The sequence below is a fragment of the Meriones unguiculatus genome, chromosome 1 (assembly GCF_030254825.1).
Source record: "Meriones unguiculatus strain TT.TT164.6M chromosome 1, Bangor_MerUng_6.1, whole genome shotgun sequence".
Taxonomy (NCBI): Eukaryota; Metazoa; Chordata; class Mammalia; order Rodentia; family Muridae; genus Meriones; species Meriones unguiculatus.
Genome location: NC_083349.1, coordinates 28800068 through 28815187, shown reverse-complemented (window position 1 = coordinate 28815187; position 15120 = coordinate 28800068). Strand labels below are relative to the sequence as shown.

Genomic DNA, 15120 nt, shown 5'->3' with positions numbered 1-15120 from the left:
CCCAGAGGCCCCGCCCTTTCTTTACCGCCAGAGGCCGCAGTACCCGGATGAGAGCGAGAGTTCGGGTACGCTGACCTGAACGGTTTCCGCTAGTGGTTCTGGACGGTTGTTCGACCACGAATATCTCTCAGAGGCCGCCTCCGGGCTCTTCTGCCCCGATCCACGCCCCTGTCTCTCCTCGGATTCTGCCTTCTTCCCTCCTCCATAGCCCCAGGAATCCTTGGAGCTGTTTAACCCCCTTTTGGAGCCGGAAGGGCTGCGGAGGACTAGAAAGAGGAGAGAGGTGACAACCATCAGTGCACATCCCAGACTAGAATCCTCCTTTCCTTTGCTTAACTCTTCCAGCTCCTCCAGATCCATCGAATGCCCTCAGCTGACCTTAGAGCAACCATCCGTGCCTCACACCTCACCTGGGGGTCTTGATGCTTACCTCTCTTAATTATTCAGAAACAAAAGGGCTTCCTACTTAAATCGCTTGCCCGTACTGTGATACTGTGAACGCAAACACAATGCTGGGATTTCACAGCAAGAGCCTTAAAGACGCTGTTGGCCAGCGCAGTCAGTCCCGCAGTTCCAGGCCCCAGGCTTCATCAGACAGCCTCCACGCCCCCACCCCTAACCCCCTACAAGGCGCCAAGGAACAGCAGAAGCTGAGGCCTGAAGCATCCGCAGAATGCCACAGAGAGGAGCTAACTCCCTATTTTACAGATGAGGCCGAGGCCTAAAGGGATCACTTTAACTAAAAGTCACCCTAGTAAGCTGAGGTAGAAATGGGCGGGGCTGGGGCCAACAATGCTGCTGAACCAGGTGGAACTGAAGAGTGATTTATACCTCAGATTTCCCTACCTTGAACTCTGCCTGACTTTGGAGAACTGGATGATTAGTGGGAACAGTAAGCTTTGTATCAAGGTTAGACATGGGCTCAAGTCCCGACTCTTACCAGTACCATCTTGGACAACTCAGTCTATATTCCAGAAGAAAATAGGGTCACAGAGCTGGCTCATTCCTAGTGTGGCCAGCCAGCAAGGTGAAGATCCTTGTACACTTTGTCCATTAATGGTATCCATGTAAGATATGAAGTTACTCTGTGGGTAACTTTGCTTCTTGATTAGGATGCCTCCCAGGCAGAGAGGCAACTCTGCCGGACATGAATTGATCTGTGTTCTGGCCAAGTGTGGGTGTGAACCTTGATCAGGCCCATGCTGCTCTCCATCCCTAGCTCACGTACTAGAGTTTGGACTTGGATCAAAGTCTGGGGCAGCTCCCTAATTCTTAAGGCACTGGAGGCATGATTATACCATTTGGCTGCCCGTGGCTCAAGTCCTTACCACCCCTGCAGGTGCTGCCACCTCCTCTACCTCAGACCTGGTAGCAGTCAGAGGACTGTCCACCCTGCTGCAGCTGGGAGCAGACGTGTGAGCTCAACTTGTTTCAGAGCCTCCCCACCATGGTGAGTCCTGTGGGGATCCCCCTTCTGAGAACCTGGGATCTCTCTATTCCCCAACTGAGATGCTACGGCCTCCTGGGGTTCAGAAGACAGAGTTTCACCTTGTATCTCCAGGCCTGGCCCCTGTTCCCTCTTCTGTGGCCCCAGCACTGAGCCAAAACAGGTCTGAGGTTGACCTGAGGCACTCGGAAGCCCCTGTGGCTAAGATCTCAGTCATGCATTTAGGTCAGAAAGCAAGTTACTTGCTGTGTAATAAGTCACTTCACTAGTCAAAGAGGGAACCAGGAAGAATCCGGTCTTTTGTTTCTCAGGCCAGGCATGTGTGGGCTGCTCCCAGAGCAGAGAACAGCAATGTGGAAGGCTCACAGTGTCCCCAGGCTTTGCTTTAAAACTGATCTTGAACAGATCTGGGCTCAGATTTCAGCCTAACCCCCACCACTGCGTTACCACTACAAAGAAGGCTTGATGTCCCTGAGCCTCTCCTCTTGCCCACCCCTGTCTGAAATGTGGCAGATTAAGACCTGCTACCACATGGCTGTGCAGTGTTGATCAGACTAGAATCCTAGTGACCTTACTTGGTATCTCCCTTTTCTTGCTTTCTCTTCCCCTTGGGTTAGTGGACACAGGAATGGCTCTACTGCAGGAATGGTTGGGAATCTCCTGAAGGGTGGTGCAGGAGGCTGGGCTTGGAGTTGACACCAACAGACAACTTCACTGTGTATCATGAGATCCCCCTTTCCCCACACTGTGCCCTTCTTAGAGCGAGACCTTTAGCACCCTATATCTGTTTTAGCCACTTGGGAAAACAGCATGTGGCTGGGATGAACCAGGTAGGCCTAGGCACTGGCTGGCTGTGTGACTTTGACCAGGGGGAATGATCTGGTCCTTGTTCCTCAGGCCAGGTGTGTGCGGGCTGCTCCCAGAGCAAAGCACTGCAGTACGGGAGGCCCACTATGTTGTGCTTCATTTTTTTCTTTGTGCTAATCTTACCTCCAAAGGATTATTGGGAAAATTAATTTAGTCATGTTCATAAGTTCATAGAAATAGCTCTGGTTCTTAGTGCTTGAGAAATGGAGCTCAGCTGGGCAATTGTGGTGCATGCCTGTAATTCCAGCAATCTGGAAGGCAGAGGCAGGCATATCTGTGTGAGTTCGGGATTAGCCTGGTCTACAGAATGAGCTCCAGAACAGCCAAGACTTTACAAAGAAACCCTGTCTCAGAAAAAGAAAGAAAGAAAAAGAGAGAGAGAGAGAGAGAGAGAGAAAAGAAACGGAGCTCATCTTATTCTGCTTGCTGCCTATTGACGAGGGCTACTCCCTGCATCCTTAAACAGGTGTTGTGGCTTTGGCCCTTGTTAAATGATGGAAAGCTGGACTGTAAGACCTCAGCGCTGCATTTTCCATAAAGGCCCATATGGGTACTGACCAGGCTCGGGAAAGAGGCAGGAAGTGTGCTTTGCCGGGACCTGGGTCAGCTGCAGAACACTAGGTGGCGCTAGCATGCCCTTCGAGCCACTGTGAGATTCACTCTTCCTGCCTCCTGAGGACAAAGGCAGGGGGCTGCTCTTTTTTAGTGAGCGATTTCCACGAAACTGTTACAGACTGTACTCGAGTAAATCACTGTTTCCCAGAGGAAGAGTTGAGCCCACAACAGATGTTTTCTCTCCTGAGTTCTCTCATAGCTAATTACAGGCAGGAGTGGTATTTGATTGCAAAGCTTGAGCTCTCACTTTCTCACTTAGCTCCCCTCTGCACACCCTGTAAAGACCCAGCTGAACCCAGAGGTATTTTCCATAATTTTTGGCCAGCCATTGTGCAACCTCCCTCCTGGGTAGGCCCATAGCTCATAGTGCACCGCCCCGGCAGGGATGAAGACATTCTAAAGAGAGACATTTGCACCCCTCCCTGTTAGCTATCAAACAATGCTCCCCCACCCCAAGGAACTGAGATTTTCCCAGGAATCTCATGCTGGGAGCAGAGAGGGATGGGTCAAGAGCCATGCCTTGACCAGGACTGATTAGGCTTTTTATTTGTTTCAGCTTTTGTTTGTTTGTTTATTTTGTTTTGTTTTGTTTGTTGTGGTTGGTTGATTTTGGTTTTTTTGAGGCGGGGTTTTCTCTGTGTGGCCCTGGATGTCCTGGAACTTGCTCTGCAGACCAGGCTGGCCTGGGGATCCACCTGCCTCTGCCTCTTGAGTTCTGGTAGTAAAGACATGCACCCCACCATCTGGCTTGTTTCAGTTTTTATGTGTCTGTTTGGGATACATGGGTCTCTTGTAGCTCAGGCTAGCCTCAAACTTTATATGTAGCTGATGCTAACCTTCAATTCCTCCAGCCTCCACCTCCCAACTGCTGGGATCATAGTCATATGCTACCACACCCAGCTAGAACTGCTAGATTATATGTACCTCTTGCTGTCTATTTAAACCTAACCTTGTATCAAGTGCCCTGAAGATGGACTTGGACACACAGTTGTTCCTGGACCTCTTTATTTGCTCCTCTTCCCAATGAGGATACATTGATAAATTGGTAAATAATAAATAATTTGATAAACTAATAGATTATAATTTATTGTAAATAAATAAATAGATAAACCTTCCTTCTCTGCTTTTTACTATTGTTTCTTCTATTGAGTATATGTAGCTGAGTCTAGTTTGTTAGGCTCGCAGAGCTGAGGCTTTGCCCCTAACAATTTCTTTTAACAAGATTCTCCCTGTGGCTTGTGAGTCCCCTGCCTGCCTCTTCCTGCCAGCCATATTTCTTGGATCACTGATGCTTCCTGGAACTACTATGCTATTGCACACCTCCATATCATAGCTTATGTTTCCTTCTGCCCAGAATACCCTCCACTTCCCAATGCCTACATATCTCCTACTTGTTCTTCATAAAGGCTTCCCAGATCCCTTTGGGAGTCTGAGGTCCTTTTATTATGTGCTACCATACACATGTGAGTGTCTCTCTCATATAGCATATAAAAATGATATCCTGTTTCCACGGAGGGCAGGAAGAGCATTCTACTGTCTGTGAGCATACAGGGCCTCACATTGGGCCCTGCCACCCTGCATGAGAGGTCCAGCTGGAGCACAGGCAGCTCAGTTGTAGCATCAGTCTGGTGGCTGTGGGGCTCAGACTATTCCCTGTCACAGCCTAAAACTTACAACCTCCTCAAACAGAAACAGACTGAGCCCCAATTTCTTTCTTTCTTTCTTCCTTTCTTCCTTTCTTCCTTTCTTCCTTTCTTCCTTTCTTTCTTTCTTTCTTTCTTTCTTTCTTTCTTTCTTTGTTTTTTTAGTGAGGACACCAACTTCCCCCATTTGCTTTACATCAAAGCTGTTTTTCAGGATATATAGAAACCAAAAGGCTTATAATAAAAAATTGAATAAAAAATTGAAAGTTGAGAAGTCACAGGCACATCCTCTTGGTAATAACACAACTTAAGGTGCAAAACCTGCACTCCCGATGCAGGGACTCCGTACCACTCCCTCCCCAAAGAGACTCAGACCGTGGGTTTGATGCAAAAGCAAGAGGCAGTTTATTCCGATCGCGATGGGGGTCACCCCTTCAAGGCAGGAGACGACCCCAAGCATACAAAGCACAGAGTTTTTATACCTAAAAATCAGGCCACACATGTATCTTTACATTGACTAGTCAGCAGAAAAGATAGCAGTTTTGCAGCTGGCAAAAAGCTTACAGCTTCTTCCAAGGGCAGTCCTCCCTGCCTCAGGTTTCTTATCTTAAAATAAGCTCATCCTGTCTTCTGAGGAGGGCCATCTGGTCTGGCCTCTACTCAAGGTTTAGTAGCCCTAATTGTCTGACTGTTCTTCTTTCTTAGCTGGCCCTTATTCAAGGTCCAGTTGTTTTTCTTTCTAGTCTGGGATGGTCCCATTTCTCAAAGGCAGCACTATGTCCTTAGAATTCCTAGGTGGTTTCTGTAGTTCCTTTCCCCTGGCATGAGATTCCTGGGAAAATTGATGCAATAATGTTTCTGAGCAGGATGGGGGTGCCTGCTGACCACGCTTGGAACCTCTTCTTTCTTGCTCCTGTTCCACAGACCTCCAAGAAGCTGCTGAATTCTGTGGAAGGGTGCGCTGATGATTCCCTTGCTGGGTTTGTGGCCTGTAACCCTGACCTGCAGCTCCTGCAAGGGCACCGTGTGGCCCTGCGTTCTGACCTGGACAGCCTCAAGGGCCGGGTGGCACTTCTGTCGGGTGGGGGCTCAGGCCATGAGCCTGCCCATGCCGGTGAGTATCTTGTGTTGATTGTGAGGGGTGCTGGCCAGAGCAGAGTAGGGCTCCTGGGACATCTTCAATGCTTTCTGACAGACAGACAATGCTGAGGCCAGAATTAAGACTGGGCCCAGTCTCCATCCTCTCATGCCCTCCAGCTACCCCACAACCAGTCACAGCCTCTCTCTGCACCTGGATTCTTACAGCCCTAGAAATGCAAGGTCGCTTGAGATAACCTCGGAGGCTCTCCCAGCCTCAAGAGTTGGTAATTTCGAAAGTCCTCCTGACCTGTTTTTCCAAGTCAGCTGACCCAACACCTCCATGAAACTTTTCTGACTCTGCAAGCACAAATCAGGACCCCTCTTCTGCATTCCTACCATGCCTTTTCCCACACCGGAACCATCCGAGCTGGTTTCTTGTTTGATGCCAGGGACATGAGCCCTCGTTAGGAGCCCCTACAGAGGCCTCAGACTTCGTGTCATTTGCACCTTTCCTATCCACCCTCAGTATTGTGTTTATTCATTGGGCACATATTAGAGAGCCTACTGTATACCTAGCCCTATATGCATATGAATCAGGAGAGATCCTGCCCCTACAGAACTTTAATGCCCCACTCTGGGAAAACAGATGTGAATAAGCAGTTCAGAGAGCCAGAAGGGTTATAGCAGGCAATAGAATAAACAATGAGGTGCAGGAGAGATGACTCGGCACTCAAAAGCTAAAGAAGACCTTCAGTTCCCAGCACCTACATAGCAGCTCTCAGCCAACTGTAACTCCAGTTTCAGGGGACGCACTACCCTCTTCTGACCTCCACAGGCACTAGGTACACACATGGTACATAATATATATATGTGCATGCATACACTTGTAAGACACCCAAAACATGTTTTTTCAAAAGCTTTATGTAAAAAAAAGAACAGAAAATGGTAGGAGTGGATAGAGTTCTTCAGGGTGGGAGATCAGGGGAAGCACCTCTAAGATGATGCCTACGGAGGGATGAGTCATACATAGCACAAGCACACAGTAGGGCTTACCCAAACATGGAGCTCAGGCGTGTGAGAAGCCCCAGGGAGAATAGGCCTAGATTCTACCCAGCAGCTTTACTTCTCTCCATCTCCAGGTTTTATCGGGAAGGGAATGCTGACAGGGGTCATCGCAGGATCCGTGTTTGCCTCTCCAGCTGTGGGCAGCATCCTTGCAGCCATTAGAGCTGTGGACCAGGCAGGCACAGGTCAGGCTTGCAGGTGGGAGAGAATGCTGTGGGTGGGCACTTTGTGGGTAGGTGAGGTTAAGGCCTAATGATACAATGTTACTGCTCCTACAGCGGGCATCCTCCTCATTGTGAAGAACTACACTGGGGATCGGCTCAACTTTGGATTTGCCATGGAGCAGGCCAAGGCAGAGGGCATCCCTGTGGAGATGGTGATAATTGGGGATGACAGCGCCTTCACTGTCCTGAAAAAGGCAGGCCGGCGTGGCCTGTGTGGCACAATTCTTATCCACAAGGTTAGCCTCCCCTCCCTGGAACACCAGCCATTCCTTTGCCCTGACTCACCAGTTCCCACCATTACCTCAGCCATTAAGTCCAGAATGCAGGCATTCTCCACACCCTCCTAGCACTCCTTCCAGTGCAGTCACCCTCCTAGCACTCCTTCCAGTGCAGCACACTCCTCCTCATATCCTTCTCTAACTACCTTCATCTTGGATCCTACTGCACTCACCTTCTCGCTGCGCTCTCCTGTTTGCTTCTTGCACTCCTGCCTTGTCAGTCAGTTGTCCATACTGCCCCCAGAGGTATCTTTTTTTAAAATACAGAAGGCTGAGACTGGAGGGTTTTGAAGTTGAGGCTAGCTTGGATAACTGTGTCAAAATAAGAGAAAAGGTATATATGCCCAGTTTTCATCTCTCAAAGAGCCCCTTGTGTTCCCACAGTCAGCTCAAGCCTCTTGGTTGGGGGTGCACATTACACTCTTTTTATTTATTTGAGGGGTGGAAAGATGGTTAAGTAGTTAAGCACACTGGCTGCTCTTGCAGAGAAGCTGGGTTCAGTTCCCATCACTTACATGGTAGATCACCATGGTCTGTAACTCCAGTTCCAGGAGAAGCCTGAAGAAGGGGTTGGATCCTCTGGAACTGGAACTACAGAAAGCTGTGAGCTGCCATGTGGGTGCTGGGAACCAATCCTGGATCCTCTGCAAGAGCACAGAGTGCTTTTAACCACTGAGCTGCCTCTCCAGCCATGCCACCACCACACTCCTGTCCCCCCTCATTAACTCCTGGTTTCACTGCCCAGCATTCCTCCCTTTCCCTTATGCACTGTAAACATTGGGTCCCTCCCTGTACCTGCTGGGCTGGAGCTCATCTCTGTGGCTTTACATATGCCACATCTCTGCCATGCAAAATCCTTTCCTTGACCAGTCTTCTGTGGCCTGGATCACTCCTGACATTCTGTAGATGGTGCTGCATGTGGTACCCTGCCTGATCTTCTCAGCACCCTAAGCCACCAAGAAACTCCTCACCCATGTGCCTCCCTGCAGTAATTTTCGGTGTGTCTCTGCTTCTCTTCTTCAGACTCCAAGTTCCTTGAAAGCAGGACTGTGATTAAGCCATCCTTCTTCCTTTCCAGCTCAGTAGTAAATAGGTACATTGTATGCTATGGGAGAAAGGTCTAAGAATCAGGAAACTGATCAGCAATGGGCTGTGTGACACTGAACAAATGGCCCCCTTCTCTAGGCCCCTTTTTCTCTCTTTGAAGTCTGTTCCAGCTCCACAAGACTAGGAGGGAGGGAGAGAGAGAGAAACAGAGAGAGAGACAGACAGAATATGAATGGCTATATGTTTGTATGTGTTTTGCTGGGAATGGGCTTCATGCATGCTAGACAAGCCTTCTACTATGGGTCCACACTCCCATCTCCAAACACAAACTCTTGAAGACTCTCAGCAGGTATGCTGTGAATAAGGAGAGGACATTCTTCTACCCTAAATGTGATAGACCAGGTTTATTGTAGAAATCCTGAGATTCTCCCTCCCAACAAGGACATTCTTCCCAGTCTGTTTGGCAACCATTGATCCAGTGACTTCTCTACCCCCTCCCTGTCTCTCTGTCTGTCTGTCTCTCTCTCTCTCTCTCTCTGGGTGGTTACAGGTGGCAGGCGCTCTGGCTGAGGAAGGTGTGGGGCTGGAGGAAATTGCAAAGCGAGTGAATGCGATTGCTAAGGCCATGGGTGAGTGCCAGCCACTGGGATGGGAGGATTGTGGCAGACCTGGGGACTTAGAGCAGGCTCCTGCCAGCTACACCAGGAGCTTTTCCATGTTATTCCCAGGGGCTGGGGGAAGGTCTCCTGGGAGGCCCTGGAGCCTAACAGCCTTGAGTACCAGAGTTTAGACTCTCTTCCTCACTAAGATGAAGAGTTGGGCAGCCTACTTAGAAAGAGGATGCCTATGGCCATGGCATTGATGCCATCCTGGCACCTGCTGCCAGCAGCAGAACCGCCATCTCTTTTATGATTCATTTTTTTCTAGGTACCCTGGGGGTGAGCTTGTCTTCCTGCAGTGTCCCTGGCTCCAAACCCACCTTTGAGCTTGCAGATGATGAACTGGAACTAGGCCTGGGTAAGCCCGTGGCCACCATGCCCCTGCCATTCCTGTTCTTTGCCTTGAGTTTTGCCCACCTCTGAGGTCCTAGAGTTGTATATCTGGTCCTCCCTGTTTATTTGATGTCGCAAAGGTGGTCTCTGGATTCATTCGTGTACACTTGAGGCACAGCCTAAACCAACCTACCTGACTTTATCCACTTCGCCATTTTGCCCAGGCTCTGGACCCATAGAGCACCGCATTCCTCCTACCTCACTTTTACCCACATCATTCCATATGCTCCTGCTCCAACCCCAATGTATAGCCCTTTTGGTCCAAAGGACTGACAAGTTCACCTTTACCCTGTGTGTGTCTAACAATAGGCATTAGTGTCCTAGGCCTCTGTGACTTCCCAGGTAGCTCTACTGCCACACCATCTGCTGCCCTGTTTTTGTTTTTGTTTTACCACTGTCCACACCCATTGTGCCTAGCCTAGTTCACGATAGCTGAACACTTTATGTGTAGTTGACAAAAGCATGAGAAGTAGCGGGCCCTGGGCCTGCCAGTAATGACCATGTCTATACAGGAATTCACGGGGAAGCTGGTGTTCGTCGGATAAAGGTAAATAGCCTCCCTGCTCAGCCCAGCCAGCCCCAAGGCCTCCCAGGCAGCGCAGCTCACCTATTATGCTTCTTCTGACAGAGGGCACCTGTTGATCAGATTGTCACTCTCATGCTTGACCACATGACAAACACCTCCAATGTATCCCATGTGCCTGTAGAGTCAGGTGAGTAGCCTGTTGTCCCAGTCTCCAAGACCTTCCTGCCCCTTTGCACAGAAACCACCAAAAGTCTCACTGAGGGTATCACATCTGTCAACAGGTTCTTCAGTGATACTGATAGTCAACAATCTGGGTGGCCTGTCTTTCCTGGAACTGGGCATCATAGCTGAAGCTACCATACGCTTGCTGGGTGAGCAACTACAGGAGGACCCTTAGCCCTTTGCTTATTTGGTTTTTTGAAACAATGTCTCATTGTTTCATAGTGCTGGCTAGCCTGAATTTACTATGAAGACCAGATTGGTCGTGAACTCAGAGAAATCCTCCTGCCTCTGTCTCTATGACTAGCTCCCCTTTGAACCTGGTTTGAATCTGGGCATAAGAAAAGCAGCTGAGGCAATGTCCTGACATAGCCCAGAACATCAGTCACACAAGCTTGAGCTAAACTGTCAGTTTTGTCACTTAGCTGCTGGGATCCTGAGTCTGGAAATAATCATAGCAATACCTGCCTTTATAGTGTAGTAATGAGAAGTAAATGAGATTACATATCATATCATAAGATTCCTGGTGCCTGCTCAGAACTCAGTAAACAAGTTCTGTTATTCATCAGCTGTATCCTCAAGAAGGGATACATCCAGGAATGTGGTAATGGGCTGTCACTGAGGGATGCTCTGAGGAAATCAGGCCATTTCACTACTCATCAAAGGCCTCAACCTTTTAGGTCCTTATTTTACTTTGTTTGGTTTCGTTATATGATGCTCTGAGTAGTGCCCTTCCATGCTCACAGGCCTCTGTGCTTGGCATTGCAGAGGACCGTGGGGTGCAGGTCGCCCGTGCCCTGGTGGGTACCTTCATGTCAGCACTAGAGATGCCTGGTGTTTCCCTTACCTTGATGCTTGTGGACGAACCCATGCTGAAGCTGATAGGTGAGACCTGGATCCTTGAGGCATTGCTAGAAGGAATCATCATCCATCCACAGGTTCTATCATAGGAACCACATAGGGCTGATGGTGACACTCTGGGCTATAGACCTATGAAGAGGCCTTTTCTGATTTTTTTGGCCTTCAGCTCTCACCCAATTCTGAAAAGTCAGTGTTAGTGTCTTCCTCACATCTGCCTTACTCTCTCCCCAGGGCATGCCTCTGCCCCAATATGCAGTACACACTCATTATATATCCTTATTGGTTTGGACTCCCTTCTTGCAGACAGCTTAGGGAACCAGTCTTCGTGGCCAGGAGGGGAGTCTAGGCCCCACCTGATCTTATCTGAAAAAGTTATGTGGCTACCTCTAGATGCTGACACTACTGCAACAGCCTGGCCTCACCTGGCCAAGGTCCCTGTGACTAGGCGGAAGCGGATCCGGACAGCTCCCAGAGAGCCTTCAGCAGTCCCTGAAGCTACTGCAGTAGGAGGTACTGAGCCCTGATGAGGAGGGACAAGCATCCTTGGTGTTCAAGACTTTGGTGTGTGTGTGGTGGAGGGGAATCTTGACACTTATGCCTCCTACACTGGTCAAGTTTGGCTGTGAGAAGGCCTGACTGGGCCTCTGCATTCTGTCCTCCCTTTCTAGGTGTAGCACCAAAACAGATGATGCTTGTGCTGGAGCGGGTATGCACCACCCTGACTGGTCTGGAGAAGCACCTGAATGCCTTGGACAGGGCTGCTGGAGACGGGGATTGTGGCACTACCCATAGCCGTGCTGCCAAAGGTTGGCCTCTTTGGGGTGCTCAGGAGCATACTAGCTCTTAGATTTGGACATTCCATGAAACAATTTCCAGAACATTTAGGAGCTTTCATGGTGTTCTTGCCTCCCTTCACCAAGTGAAGCCATTTGCACACCTTGGCACACCCCTCACCCTGGTTTCCCAAAAGAGTTTCTCACACTGCTAATGGGAGTGATTGCAGAAAGAAACTCCATTCTGCTGCCCTTAGCACTCTCCGTTGCACACACCACCAGAAAGTTTTGGTTGTCTAGCTGTTTAAGAAAAATGCATTCAGCTCAGTAGTAGTGGCACACAGATTTAATCCCAGCACTCAGGAGGTAAAGGCTAGCCTGGTCTACAGAGTGAGTTCCAGGACAACCAGGGCTAAAAGAGAAATCCTGTCTTAAAAAGCCGAGAGAGAGAGAGAGAGAGAGAGACAGGAAGGAGGGAGGAAGGAAGGAAGGAAGGAAGGAAGGAAGGAAGGAAGGAAAGAAAGAAAGAAAGAAAGAGAAAGAAAGAAAGAAAGAAAAAAGAAAGAAAGAAAGAAGGAAAGATGCATTCAGTACCTAACTCAAGCAAGCAACTCTCCTGTCTCTATGGTTACAGAAGTAAATAAAACCAGGCAATGGTGGCTTATGAGAATTTCCAGACTGACTTAGGGTTATGGGAGAGAGAAGAAAGGGAAAAAACAAAACACACAAACCAACCCAAGCAGGCAGAGAGCACATCCCTCAGTAAATAAGACCAATCAGGAAAACACTAGCAGAGACCAGGGAGAGAAAATGAAGTGGACAGTGCCTCTGAAGGGCTACCTGTGTCTCTACCTGCAGCCATCCTGGACTGGCTAAAGGAAGACCCAGCTCTAGACAGCCCTGCCCAGGTACTCTCCAAACTGTCTGTCCTGCTGCTGGAGAGGATGGGAGGCTCATCTGGGGCGGTGAGTAGCAACAGGCCCTGGAGGGATGGACTGATGGAGAGGGATGCAGGCTTGGTTGGGTACAGGCCAGCTCCATGTACTCAGCATTCTGGTCCTCCCCAGCTCTATGGCTTGTTCCTGACTGCAGCTGCCCAGCCCCTCAAGACCAAGACTGACCTCCCAGCCTGGTCTGCTGCCATGGATGCCGGCCTAGAGGCCATGATGAAGTGAGCCATGTCTTTACACCAGGGGTGTGCTGGAGAGGTGATTGATAGATGTTACCTGCTCCCAGCCATGCCCTGTCCTAACAACTAATGTAACCACCTTGCTCATTCTGTCAGGTATGGAAAGGCTGAACCAGGAGACAGGACAATGGTATGTACTCAGGGTACAGCCACCCCCTGATCCTTTGGAGTCCACAAGCCCTAAAGCTACCGTAAGTAGCAGAGCTTCTTCTCAATCCCCATCTCTGACCTTGTCCAGGTAGATTCTCTGTGGGCAGTAAAACAGGAGCTCCAAGCCTGGAAGAGTACAGGGGCCAGTTTCCTTCCAGTCCTGACTAAAGCAGTTGAGGTGAGTGAGGCTCAGCTGGACAATCAAGGAGCTACCAAGTTCCAATCTCTAGGTGGCCTTAAGCAAGTTAATGGCCTATTTTCACCTTCATTTTCACCGGTAGGGGTGAGTACCTAGCTCAGAAAGTGCTAATGTGGCTAGGAAGATATATTGAGCCTAGCCTAGTACTTGGGCTTAGGATCAGCAAACATGGGCCCCTTTCCTTGCTAGAAGCAGATGAGAGGTGACCTTTCCATTTGGTGATGGTACAGAGATTATGGCAAAATGGAAGAAAGGGTCTAGGCTCAGATTTCAGGGCCCAGTGGGAAAGGAAAGACTGAGTGTCATGTTCTGGAACCTCCTACCACACTTTCCTAGAATGCTGAAGCTGCAGCCATGGCCACCAAGAACATGGAAGCTGGTGCTGGAAGAGCTAGTTATATCAGCTCGGCACGACTGGATCAGCCAGACCCTGGAGCAGTGGCAATTGCCACCATCTTCCGTGCCATCCTGGAGGTCTTGCAGACACAGGGAGCATGACTGCCTTTTTCCTCCTCAGCGACTTTCCCTATGTGTTCCTTCCTCTCACCTTCAGATGCTCACCTGTCCCTCACTCAAACCTAGTGCCCATCCTCTGTGTGGAGCAGGACATCGTCCGCCACACCTCCAGAGCTGTTCCATGAAGATAGTGCCTGCCTGGGTTAGTCACATGCCCCACAAGCACCGTTCTTTCCCTCCTGAGGAAGACGAGTCCCTCAGGTCATATCCACCCCACTGCAACCAGCTCTGGATGTCAGTGATAAGGCTCTTCCTGAGTACAACACAGACTCTAACTGTGTATATCCATTTGGTTTCAAGACTCCAGGCCTCTTCCTCTGGAAGGCCACCTTTACCTAGTCAATGTGTGAAAAAAAGCTAATAAAAACCATTAAAACCATAAGCTGCCGCCTCATCTTTGGGAATTTTTCCCTGGTTATGGTAACCATGAGCCATCTCTTGGCAGGCAGTTCATCACCTTGGGGGCTCCCCTGCCCTGCCCTAGCACACAGCATGCCAGTTTACAGCAGAGTGGCAAAAAAAAAAAAAGGCTTTTCTAAGTACCAGATCAACAACTGATATTCTTCAGAAATTACACAGGCATTGGGTCTCCAGAAGAAATGGACTCGTGTATTGAGGCTCTGGTACAGCTCATACACAGCAGTCATAGCAGCCCCAAGGTCTCGAGAGCAATCACTACCTACTCCCTGACCGAGAGGCAGATGACTAGTGTCTGGGAGACACCATACATACAGCTTACACCAGGCATGACATCAGTGTAGAAAGGTGATTCAAGGTACCAGCAAGTCATATCCATGATATGAAGTCTGGTTCTGTTTTAAGCCAGCAAGATGGTTCAATGGATAGTAGCCAGAACACCTACCAACTTGAATTTGATCATCAGATCCCATTAGACGGCAGGAGATAAAGTTGTCTTCTTGTCTGCACATGTGTCGTAGCCATGAGTGTGCCTACACAAAGTAAGATGTTTTTGTTTTTGTTTTTCGGAATGATAACCATCTCAGGGATGTGAAGACTCAGCTGCAGAGAGGATCCTGAGCAACCTAGTGTTCTAGTGCTGTCACCAGAACAGGGTTAGCATTGGTGTCAGGCACACTCTCCTCCTGCTGTGTCACCATCTACAGCTGGTCATACTAAGAAAGTGACCCCATCATCTCTGTTACTCAGATTAGGCACTGAGATCCCTTGGCCTCTAGACCTAGAGCCCCTTGTTAATCTACTCCATCAGAAGGCGTTGGCAACAAGGCTGGGTATCAGCATGTACAGACGCATGTGCACAGCTGGGGAAAAGGCTGGTATCAAACACTGACTTGTGGATCCCAACTCTGCCATCACCCAGAATAGTGACATCAGGTCACTCTAATTGCCT

At 49.3% G+C, this 15120-nt stretch overlaps 1 protein-coding gene and 1 long non-coding RNA gene across 3 annotated transcripts; one reads left to right on the top strand and one right to left on the bottom strand.

The window, feature by feature from the left end:
• The first annotated feature begins 64 nt into the window (after positions 1-64).
• Tkfc (triokinase and FMN cyclase) lies at positions 65-14133 on the top strand. 2 transcript variants are annotated; one of them, XM_021636055.2, is made up of 18 exons: positions 65-283; positions 1340-1450; positions 5497-5686; positions 6792-6902; positions 6996-7177; positions 8817-8895; positions 9194-9283; positions 9831-9865; positions 9947-10031; positions 10126-10215; positions 10832-10948; positions 11315-11434; positions 11593-11730; positions 12556-12662; positions 12765-12868; positions 12983-13016; positions 13125-13214; positions 13572-14133. In XM_021636055.2, the coding sequence occupies exons 2-18, from the start codon at positions 1448-1450 to the stop codon at positions 13731-13733; spliced, it is 1737 nt and encodes a 578-aa protein (XP_021491730.1). In that variant the 5' UTR covers positions 65-283; positions 1340-1447; the 3' UTR covers positions 13734-14133. The 2 variants fall into 2 exon arrangements, with proteins under 2 accessions (XP_021491730.1, XP_021491728.1); XM_021636053.2 differs by lacking the exon at positions 65-283 and having other exon boundaries at positions 1227-1450.
• LOC132655119 (uncharacterized) lies at positions 7114-8823 on the bottom strand. The gene is made up of 2 exons (XR_009592756.1): positions 8015-8823; positions 7114-7531 (listed from the first exon to the last, which is right to left on the bottom strand). It is a non-coding gene; the product is annotated as an uncharacterized LOC132655119 (long non-coding RNA).
• Positions 14134-15120: the final 987 nt, after the last annotated feature.

Coding starts and splice junctions, on each gene's coding strand:
- Tkfc (XM_021636055.2), top strand. Junction 11,435..11,592: donor TGAAGCTACTGCAGTAGGAG/GTACTGAGCCCT, acceptor CTCCCTTTCTAG/GTGTAGCACCAAAACAGATG. Junction 11,731..12,555: donor CCATAGCCGTGCTGCCAAAG/GTTGGCCTCTTT, acceptor CTCTACCTGCAG/CCATCCTGGACTGGCTAAAG.